This window comes from Anguilla anguilla, chromosome 11, assembly GCF_013347855.1.
Source record: "Anguilla anguilla isolate fAngAng1 chromosome 11, fAngAng1.pri, whole genome shotgun sequence".
In the NCBI taxonomy this organism is placed as follows: domain Eukaryota; kingdom Metazoa; phylum Chordata; class Actinopteri; order Anguilliformes; family Anguillidae; genus Anguilla; species Anguilla anguilla.
In genome coordinates this window covers 27,746,797-27,758,076 of record NC_049211.1, presented here as the reverse complement: position 1 = coordinate 27,758,076, position 11,280 = coordinate 27,746,797, and the positions used below count along the sequence as shown (strand labels likewise).

Here is an 11,280-nt window from a genome sequence, read left to right as displayed (position 1 = left end):
TAAAACTGTGGAGTACAGCCAAATCAAAAATTTTCTTTAAAATATTTATATTTATTTATTTTTATAAATATCTTTGTCCCAAATATTATAGAGCTCACTGTATACAGATACACACACACATACATATATGTATGTATGTGTGTGGTGTGCCTATTATATATACTATATATTCTCATATATTTTTTGTCTTTCTTTGTTGTGTTTCTTTGTCTTTTGTATGTGGGTCGTTGGTGTAAAAATCATGCCGACAACACTTGGAGTTCATGTGATACATTGTCCACTACCATAGGCACTGTAATCATTAAGTAAATTACACGTAGAGAGACAGGGCCATCATAAATGTTAAAGGGGTGAGAACAGAGCCTGAGGAGTGGGTGGTATCAGGAGGGAGGAGTGGAGGGAGGGGGCGGGTCTCTGAAGGCTGTGGAGGACGGCCCCCGGCACTATATAAACATCCTGACTCCCTGCCCTGAGCGTCTGTGTTCAGAGTCTCTGCAGCTGCACTGAACCGCACTGTTCCACAGCTTCATCCCCGGTCTGTCAGCTCCGCCTCCAAGCAACATGAGCTACCAATCCTACTCCGTGCGCTCCAGCAGCGCTGGGCCGGGCCGCCACGCCTCCCTGTACGACAGGCTGTCCGGCTCCCAACGGGCCGCCAGCATCTACGGCGGGGCCGGGGGCCAGGGGACCCGCATCTCCTCCGCGTCCTACTCGGGGGTGCGCAGCGGGGCCCCCGGCGGCTCCTTCTCCTCCTCCATCCAGGTGGGGGGCAGTGCCGGCGGGGCCATCTGTGCCAACGAGAAGGCGACCATGCAGGGCCTGAACGACCGGCTGGCCTCCTACCTGGAGACGGTGCGCAACCTGGAGCAGGCCAACAACAAGCTGGAGCTGCAGATCCGCGAGTTCCTGGGCAACAGGGGCCCCGACGTCAATGACTACAGCCGCTACAACGCCATCCTGGAGGAGCTGCGCAAGAAGGTGAGACGCGCGGGATGGAGGGATGAGCCAGAGCAGGGACAGAGAGGGAGGGAGAGGGGGAAGGCAGTTTGTGGTTTCAGAGAGGAGGAACTGCAGGCAGAGAGAGGGATTAGCAGGGAACACTGGCTGGCATTGTGGGCCCAAACTGACCTGTTGCGATAGGCAAATGAGCGCCAGGTGCGGCTGAAGCTCCAGGGTCGGTTGGCGTAAGATGGCTGACGGCCAGAAAGGACAGGGTTTGTGCCAGAGAGTGAAAGAGGACATTCTGAAACCCGTGAAGCCTAACCTGATGTCCTTGGTGGCTTTGTTCTGGCATGTTTGCTTGTGTGTCTACTTCTCTGGCCTAAAGTCATATGGATTTGATTTTCAAATACCCACTGTTTTTTATTTTAAAAAAGGTAATAACCACAGGTGTCCTCTAGATAATATTTAAAGGGAAATTGACTAGGTGAATGTCTGTTTAGTTTTTTAAATGTAATCTTTACAATATGTCCAATATTTACATTTTTATTTAATTTTCTAATTATCTTTAGAAGATGTAATATATTTACATTTTAAAATTTAATTTAATTGCTCTGGTTGAACACGATTATACTTTTTCTTTTAAAAGCTCTACATCTGAGTGATACCATACATGGTCTTTGTTTAAATATGGATTTATTGTTTTGCAGTTGTACTAGTTGTTAGATAGCACAGTATTGAGACTCAATACTGTGCTGATAACAGGCTACACATTCACATTTAACCTTCACATTTAACACATTAATCAAGTGTCAGGGTGGGGCATATCCAACTTTCTCGATGTACAGATAGGTGAACGTGAATATGAACGCATCGCTTATCAGGCAGCATATTTTACACATTAAACCTGCATCTGATTCGTCACGTAGGGCTTCATTTAAATACACATATGTCAGCAGCATGAACACATTTCAGTTCCTTCAGCAAACACCATCCACTGAGTCACCCCTCAAACGTGGAAAATCTGAAATGTTCCATATTCCCTGCTTTAACTCTTTTAGGAGACCAGTCTGGAATGGAAAGTATGGAAATTCCGTCTGTCGGTTTTATGACGCACAAGTGGCGGGTTCACCGGCAAAAGGAAAATAATCTGAAGTAAAAATAAACCCTTCTAGTTCTGGGAAGGAATACACACAGTAATTTTCTTTACCAAACTTGGAAACCAAACTGTTGCCAGGAGACCAGCAGCCATAATTAACATGAAAATGAAATCCAAAGTATTTCCACCCTGTCGGTTAATTTTTTTCCCCCTCCCCATTTGATATAATCTCAACATGAAGCACATTCAGTGTGATCACTCTGGGACAGAGGAAGCCCAGTCTTTCCATTCAGAGCCAAATTGAGCTGCTGTGACTAATGATACTTAACAACTCCTCAAATGTTACGGACTCCAGTATCTCCCTATCGGCCCACTGAAAAACACATTTGGGTATTTTTGTTGTAAAGCAGGATATGAGTTATAATTAGTAAAAAAATAAATAATAATAAAATAAATAAATAAGGGTTCTCACAAAAAGAGAGGCAGGAAACCTAGCCTCTCCCCGCCCCTGTGCTAATTTACAGTCCCCTCTCCTGACACGTAATCCATGTTCCCAGATGGCCTGCTGTTTGTTAGCCATAATCTCCCGGACTTTGTCACCTGCCTCCCCCCCTTATCTCCTGTGAACTGTACCATCTTTTGAAGTTGCGGGTGTGCCCTACCCCTTGTAAATTTATCTTGGCACCACTTTCGCCTTTTCTTGCTAATGGACATATATATATATGCTTTGTCTGAGATAGTGTTACTGCTTTTATGGTCTAGGCTTGCAGGGTTTCGTCTGATATTTCTGTCGGTCGTTCTGTAACCCTGATTTTCACTCTTCCTGTAATTCAGTAGTGATGACTGTGTCAGAAACTGTTACAGGTTGAATTTTTAATAGCATATATTTAAATAATAAATGATAATAAAATAATAGCACATTTTCACAATACATTTTATTTACAATGCACCTTTCCCAGACTCTTAAACTCCCCTGTATTCTGTAGAATATTCCGGCAGTACTCAATAACCCTTTTCCTATCTCCAACTGTCCCAGGTGTTTGATGCAACCGTGGACAATGCTCGCCTCGTGCTCCAGATTGATAACGCCCGATTGGCTGCCGATGACTTCAGAGTCAAGTGAGTGTGGTTCTTTTCCAGAAAAAAACCCATTGTCTTTCTTCCTGTGTGGGCCGTAGTAAGTGGCGGGCTTGCAGCTGTGTTTTGCTTGGTTTGACCGGCCGTGTGGACTGCTTCTCGTAGGTTCGAGTCGGAGCTGGCTATCCGGCAGTCGGTGGAGGCTGACATCACGGGACTGAGGAAGGTGATCGACGACACCAACATCGGCCGCATGAACCTGGAGAGCGAGATCGAGGCGCTCAGAGAGGAGCTCCTTTTCCTCAAGAAGAACCATGACAACGTAAGCCCCTCCCACCGCCTGCCATAACGGCAGTTTCAGCCTTCCAGAAAGCCCCAAGGCCTGCCGTACCTCCTAGCATTAGCGGCCTGCCCATCGCCCTGACCTTCCCCTTGCTGTCTCTGAAACAGGAAGTCATGGAGCTGCGTAACCAGGTGGCCCAATCAGGAGTTCAGGTGGATGTGGATGCTCCCAAGGGGCAGGACCTGGCCCTGATCATGGCGGAGATCAGAGCCAAGTACGAGAAGATGGCGCTGAAGAACCAGGAGGAGCTCAAAGCCTGGCATGAGTCTCAGGTACCTCCCCCGCTTTGGCATTCCTCCTCTCACTGCTGACGTTCCTGTTCTTCCCGCTAATATTCCTCCTCTCCCTGCTGGAAGTCCTGCTCTCCCTATTCCGTGCACTTTCTTGACCTTTCTTTACTGGCCGCTGGTGGTGGATTTCAGGCCACAGGGCAGGAAGCCACAGAGCTGTGCCAGTTCCTTCATCTCCTGTTGCTGCCTGCATTCAATTTCTGACAGACCGGTCAGAACCAAGAGCCAGATTGAGTGCACTGCGGTCATTAACCTGTTTTGTTTGTCTCTTTCTTTCTCTCTCCCTCTCTCCCTCTTGGGACAGATATCTGAGGTGCAGGTGCAGGTATCACAGAACACAGAGGCCCTTCAGAGCGCACACACAGAGGTGAACGAACTGCGCAGGCAGCTGCAGTCACTGGAGATTGAGCTCGAGTCCCAGAAGAACTTGGTAAGGCAACGCCGAGCCAATGAGATCCAGTCTCTGCCACCACGTAACCAATGAAATTCAGTCTCTAGCGTCACATAGCCAATGATATTCTGTCTCTGGCGCCACGTAGCCAATGAGATTCAGTCTCTGGCGCCACATAGCCAATGAGATTCAGTCTCTGGCGTCACATAGCCAATGAGATTCAGTCTCTGACACCACGTAGCCAATGAGATTCAGTCTCTGGTATCACATAGCCAATGAGATTCAGTCTCTGACACCACGTAGCCAATGAGATTCAGTCTCTGGCGTCACATAGCCAATGAGAATTAGTCTCTGGCGCCACATAGCCAATGAGATATCTGAAGAGCTTGGTAAGAGGGCAGCTGTGAGAATTCCCAACAATGTGAGGTCGGACCTTGAATGTAGCTTTCTCTCACCCCATTTTTCTGTATCCTTCTTATCGTATCTTTCTTCCCCCCTCCCCTACAGAAAGGATCACTGGAGGCCACACTGCGGGACACAGAGCTGCGCTTCAACATGGAGACTGAGAAGTACAACAACATCATCCTGCAGCTGGAGGCGGAGCTCACAGATCTGCGCGCCAACATCCAGCACCAGACGCAAGAGTACGAGGCTCTGCTCAACATCAAGATGAAGCTAGAGGCCGAGATCGCCACCTACAGGAGGCTGCTGGATGGCAATGACTTCAAGTGAGTCACAGAGTGACGGGGGGTGGGGGTGTGGGGTGTGGGTGGGGTGGGGGGGGGGGGGGGGAGGAGACAAAATTTGCACAACGTTGAGTTCAGTTACTTCAGAAATTGAGTGCACTGCAATTTGAAATACAACAAAATTTTACCATCGACCCAGTAGTGGGCTGGTGATTAAGAGCCTTCCCTGTTTCCCACCCTACCATGTGCAGGCTCCAGGACGCTCTTTCAGCAGAGCAGAGGACGGTGAAGACGAAGGTGATGACCGTTACGGAGACCCTGGTGGACGGGAAGGTGGTGTCATCCAGCACAGAAACCCGAGAGGCCAAATCCTGAACCCCCACCCTTACTTCACCCAGCCCCCTGTTTCTGTCCAGCAAGGCAAACATGGGCCAACAACTACAACTGTCAAAGTCACCTGCCCTTCAGTAATGCAAAAATGACCTTTACTATCGATAAATTAATTCCTCCCTTTGCCAAAAGTATTGTCTAAATTGTCCAAAGCACCTATACATGGTGCAATATTGCTGAAATGAGGGTTCAGAAAACAAAATGAAGGGGAATATATTTTAAACATTTTTGTTATGTAGCTGGATACTATGGCTTTTTAATCTGAAAAAGAATTAACTCGTTTTGGCCACCATTTTCCAAGTCTCCTCACATGCCAGCATGTTCCCTTTTTGCATTAAAAACAAGTTTTCTTTCATATGATGTCTGTTTGCTTGTCTGTTTTTTATTATTAGGGGAGTGTAGCTCTTCAAATTATTTTACGTGTTCTTGTATTTTATAAAATGCTAATTTTCTACATTTTGGTCCGATTAAGACTCAAGAATTACATACACATGCAACATTGTATCCACATGTAACGAGCACCTATTAAACACAACATATGACATCACACTCATTCGAATTTGCTCAACAAGTCACATCACCATGCAAAGCTGCACATACATGCATTGAGGATGTTGGTAGGGGTTTGGATAGGGCGTGGATTATAGCTGGAAAGTAAGGGGCGGATGTGTGAGGCGGTGGCCAAGTGGATTGTGTGTGGATTGCGATGTTCATGCATTAATTTGAGGTGCAAATCTTAAATATGCGAGCAACTGTAAATGAATTGACTATAAATTTCAGTCAAAGGTGCGTGCACACAATTTCGACATTATCTTAACATAGCAGGGTACCATAGTTAGGTTGCAGTGTAAGGCATTCATAACAGCTGGCAATGAGTTTTAGGAGTTCAGTACAAAGATCACAGGCAATGGACTATCGAGCAGTGGAGAAATATGATATGGCCAGATGACTCATCCTTCTCTATGTTCTCCACACATGGATGAGTGCATGTGTGGTGCACACCTCAAGAGGCCTACAGGCCTGAGTGCTTGGGTCCAACAGTGAAGGTCTCCGGTATTTCTGTAATGCTGTGGGGGCATGTTCCTGGCATGGTTTGGGTATGCTCATCCAATGGCTCAAGGCCATTGCATGTGGAGAACATTGGTATCATGCTCATCAAAACATTGACTGCCTATGCTCTGTGGATAGGGGCAAGGACAGTTACCCAATAGTTTTATGAGCATGATAACAATGTTGTCCACATCCCATGGACTTGACAAAGGCTTCTTCACCAGATCCAATATCAATCAAGCATTTATGGGAGATTTTAGAATGGCATTAGTGCTTTCCACCCCCATCAATAAGGCGTGGGTTGATTGACGTTCTGGTGGAAGAATGGTGCTGCTTCCCAGATGCTGGTAGACTCTGCGGTTATAAGCTGTCCTCTGTAGCACGTGGCCCAGTCCCATTTTTAGCCGCTACCTGTACATTTATTGGGTGCCATTCTGTATGTTAGCATATTTTAGCCAGTCGCTGGCCGAGGCATCGATCTGGGGAGGAGCAAAGAGAGAGTCCAAAGAAGGGGAAGTGCAGGAAGCAATAGAGGCAGCGAGGGAAGACAATGACCATAAAAGTACAGGTGACCATGCAACCTCACCACAGTTCTTTGTACCACATCAGCACCCTCCAGCCTCGCTTGCCTCTCGAATTGACCGACACGCCGGAACACCATGTCTCACTTCGCTGGACCAAATTATTCTTGAGTGAGCACCAACTGGGAGCTGCCTACGCGAGCTGCATGGAGGGGAACCGTGACCCTTTCCGGTTCTGGGGTCGCGGTTGGGACCAGGGCCTACTGGTCACCCCTCACGGCTTCCAGCATGTTTAGTGTAGATGATGAGAGGGAGACCATGCAGGGCCTGAACGACCGGCTGGCCTCCTACCTGGAGAAGGTGCGCGGCCTGGAGCAGGCCAACAACAAGCTGGAGCTGCAGATCCGCGAGGCCCTGGAGAAGAGATGCCTGGAAGTCAATGACTACAGCCGTTACGATGCCATCTTGGAGGACCTGCGCAAACAGGTGGGAACTACAGGGCAGCGGTGGATTCTAACTGTGTAACGTAAGAGTGCTGTTCTACACTAATCATTAGGCATCTCTCTTAACCCATATAGCAGAAAAGTTTAGTCTCCAAATGGCAGATTTGACCATATTTTTCATACATATTTTTTTGTCTGAATATAGAAGAAAGGGAAAAAATGGTAAAGAATGTAAAATACCACCAAACATGTTAATTTCCACTTTAAGTCCGGTCCCTCCGTTTCTCCTTTTCAGAATGGTTACAACTTGGACTTTTAAACCCTCATAAAAAGCTGTTATCTTAGTGTGTCTGTGGATTGTTTTATTGCTGCTCTAATGATCTTTAGCGTCTGACCATCTCCAGTAAAGAAAACTGAAATTGTCTATTGCTCTGTCTCTCCTGCAGGTCTTGGAAAGGATTTCAGGCAAAGAAAATCTTGCTGTTAGGATTAGCAAGCTGAATTCGGAGGCTGATGATTTCCAGATGAAGTGAGTTTCCTGGATCTTTTCTGACTCTTATAGGCCCTGGATCTGAAGGCATTTTATTAAACGTGAGCTTGAGAAAGTTTGAATTTAATTATTTTCAACAGTGTGATTAAAAGTTACACCTGAACAGTAGTAAAACACATCTGTCTGTTTGTGTGTGTTTGTTCACATAACTAAGCATTTGTGTGTGTGTGTGTGTGTGTGTGTGTGTGTGTATGTGTGTGTATTTGTGCTTTTGCATAAATGTATGTGTGTGGAGGGTGGGTTGTCCCCTGTTACCTTCATAGAAAAAGTGGAGACATAAGCTCCATGTTTGTATTTTCAGAGAGGAGATGGAGAAGATGTTTTGGCAGTCTTCCGAGTCTGACATAGCGGGCTTTAGAAATTTGCTGGACAACATCAACGGGACCCGGATGAAGCTGGAAAAGGACATCAAGGCCCTGAATGAAGAGCTGACTTTGCTGAAGAAGAACCACATGGAAAGATGCACTATGAGAAAAGTGAGATTATTTGGCAGTATAAGTTATCTGGCAGTAATAACCTTTCATATTTTTACACCATAATTATAGTGCACTTGGGTAAATCTTTCATTTTAAACCTACTCTGACTATATAATTCCGTGCTGACATATATATATTTAGCTCGCTAGATGAAAAGGCCAACAATGACGTAAATGCGTCTATTTTCATTACAGAGAACCGTTTTACTGTTGGAAATTGTTTTAAAAAGGAGTCCTGCTTTCATAGACTTCATAGACTATTATCTTTTTTTGCACCAACTTTTCTGTTTGAACCTTTCCATTATGCTACGTGCAGAAATATTACACCCTACGGTCCACACAGGACTACAGGAGAGCCACTGGCTCTTTTACACCCGACAGTCTACATAGTATCACAGGAGAGCTAGTGACTATTTTACACCTTGCAGTCTACATAGTACTACTGGGTAGCTAGCAGCAATTTGAAAAGAGGTGTATCTTTCACTGAGGACAATTGCTAGCCACTCTATAGGGACCAGCCTGCTCTTGTAGTTTTCCACAATTACTGTTTACTGTCATGACATGTGTTTATTCTTCACTGCGGAAAACAAGACATGCATGTAGAACCGCAGGGTCATAGCAGTAATACTCAATAATTACAGGAGTTCTGGAGCAGATTACCCAATCAGGAGTCCGGGTGGATGTTGAAGCTCTGACAAGGGAGGACCTGGGGCAGGTCATAGGCGAGATCAAGGCCAAGTTCGAGAAGATGGCGCTAAAGAACCAGGAGGAGCTGAAAGCCAGCAATGTTCTCAAGGTGCTTCACAAACTTTCCTCCTCCTGTACCCAGCATATATCTGAAAGGACAATTTTGTGAACACACTGCTGAAGCATTTCACATTTCTCTAATTCTTGTGTGTGCATGTGTGTGTGTGTGTGTGTCTTCCCTTACCCTCCCAGGTGTCTGAGGTGGAAGCGGAGGTAGCAGAGAACACAACGGCCCTGCAGGTGGCTCAGAATGAGAGGAAGATCGCCACCTACAGGAGGCTGCTGGACGGCGGTGACTTCTAGTGAGCAAAGGGGGGGGGGGATGTGACGAGCGAGGCGACAGCATGGCTCAGCCCAAACTAAACTCAGGGGCCCAGCGGAAATGAAGGCTCATTACATAGTTTCAAAGGAGGTTGGTTACTTGTGACTAAGGCCAGCAAAGATTTTCCTTTCTGATTGCCGGTCCTCCCGTGAGATGCTCCACACTCATGGCAGAAGAATTGTACACAAGACTGCCACAGGATTTCCTGGTCTGGAAGCATTTCCACTGTCTGTGCTCCCCACGATGACAGAGCAAGCTGGAGAAACTTCTGTGGAATATGCTGCTGGGAAAGTACAATGGAGTGTGCTAGCCTACTGCAGGGCCCGCTGTGCTCTCACCAGCACAGCTCAGCTCATTTTACTTGCAAAGGAACAGATAAAAGAAGGAAATAAGGCCTGTGTGTCATTCTTATACACACATGGGCAATAATCCACAAAATCACGTGTGTATGTGGGTGTGTTTGCATGTGAATGGAAATTGCTTCCACTTTCATCCCTATGCGCAGACTTGAAGATGCCCTGGAGTAGCAGGCAGCACTGACCCGGCTAAAGATGGTAGCACACCCTACTGGAAGGCAGTTTGGTATCTGAGGTTACAGACATCAAAGAACAGTCGTTCCCCTCCTCAGTTTCCCATAGTAAACTCACATATTCATAGACGGCCTCCAACCTTAATCCAGACTTGATGAGAACGATGAGAACTTTTAATGTGGCCAGAAGGGGAATCCCAGGATTGACAGATGTCTAAAGAAAAACTACTGGCGGTGAAGCGATCTTCTCATCCTTTTATCTCTCTGAACCACTGTCCCACGCTGTCTCTCATCCGTGAAGTAACACTAAAGAGACTTATACTGACAAACTGCCTCTTGCCTTGTTACTGCCTGAAACAACAAAAAATACAAATGCTCAACTATTTCTTTTCAACTCTGGCATTACTGTTTCACAGATTACTGTTATATTGATTATCTATTATAATTTGATAAAAGCAGCAGTCCCAGTAATTAAAGTAATACTCGTTAAAGAAGCAGTTCTTGTAGTAGTTAGTCGCAGCATTATAAAGATGATAGTTATTCGGCCATTTAATGGAACATTCGAGTTAACAAACACATGAAACAAGCATAATGAGTCGGAAACATATTCACATGAATTCACTTCCATTTTCTTTTCAAAACTAAGCTGGTAAATATCCACACAAAAAAGCTATTTTCACAAGTATCCAAGTAATAATGGAGCTATTGGTATTTCGCTGAGCTTCTAGCTGATGATGCAAAATAAAGACACCTAAGTCTTCTTAAGTGACCCCCCCCCCCCAACCACATTGTCTACCAATGCTAAAACAGAGGTTCTTTTTCACTGTGGAGCAGCTCCTGAGTTGCACAGCCTCCCGTCCAGCTTCAGGGCCTCTGCCTCATGCTACGTGGCCTTTTCTGTCTTCACTCAAAATGGCTTCGGCCCTTTCTGTCTTCACTCAAAATGGCTGCTTGCCTTTCTCTCGCTCTTCTCAGGAACTCAGTGTTTGCTCTGCGTCTGACCCGCTGTTATGGACTCCCCCCCCCCCCCCCCCCCCCCGGGCTTCCCGGGCAGTGTTCTCATGGGCCTCAGAACTCGTGTTGTTGTTCCCTTCAGTTTCTCTGGCATTTTCGAGACTTCCAGATAAATAAAAAAAATAGATGGCCTATAAGAGAAATGAATGCTGTTTTGTTCATTCCTTCAGTTGGCTGTTTGTTTGTATATGAAGAAAAATAATGCTTTTCACACATTTTTTACAACAAAGAAATCTGTAATTAAAAAAAAAAAATTGCTAATGGTTAAGTGGTTGGTGACACAATTACAACATCACACATAGGGGAAAATTTCCAGATACCATTTATGCCTGTAAGGTGTTTGGTGTTACCCCTTAGTGTAATAAATGACACTTTTTTGTACAGTTGTATATATCGCTGTAAATACCTTTATTG

At 45.8% G+C, this 11,280-nt stretch overlaps 2 protein-coding genes across 2 annotated transcripts; both read left to right on the top strand.

The window, feature by feature from the left end:
* Window positions 1-459: 459 nt before the first annotated feature.
* Window positions 460-5,575, top strand: krt18a.1 (keratin 18a, tandem duplicate 1). Its single transcript, XM_035383295.1, has 7 exons — window positions 460-978; window positions 3,075-3,157; window positions 3,281-3,437; window positions 3,566-3,730; window positions 4,053-4,178; window positions 4,647-4,867; window positions 5,077-5,575. The coding sequence occupies exons 1-7, from the start codon at window positions 562-564 to the stop codon at window positions 5,198-5,200; spliced, it is 1,293 nt and encodes a 430-aa protein (XP_035239186.1). The 5' UTR covers window positions 460-561; the 3' UTR covers window positions 5,201-5,575.
* A 1,405-nt stretch (window positions 5,576-6,980) lies between these two features.
* On the top strand, window positions 6,981-10,869 carry LOC118208532 (keratin, type I cytoskeletal 18-like). The gene is made up of 5 exons (XM_035383296.1): window positions 6,981-7,272; window positions 7,676-7,758; window positions 8,081-8,255; window positions 8,896-9,050; window positions 9,194-10,869. The coding sequence occupies exons 1-4, from the start codon at window positions 7,075-7,077 to the stop codon at window positions 8,947-8,949; spliced, it is 510 nt and encodes a 169-aa protein (XP_035239187.1). The 5' UTR covers window positions 6,981-7,074; the 3' UTR covers window positions 8,950-9,050; window positions 9,194-10,869.
* The last annotated feature ends 411 nt before the right edge of the window (window positions 10,870-11,280 follow it).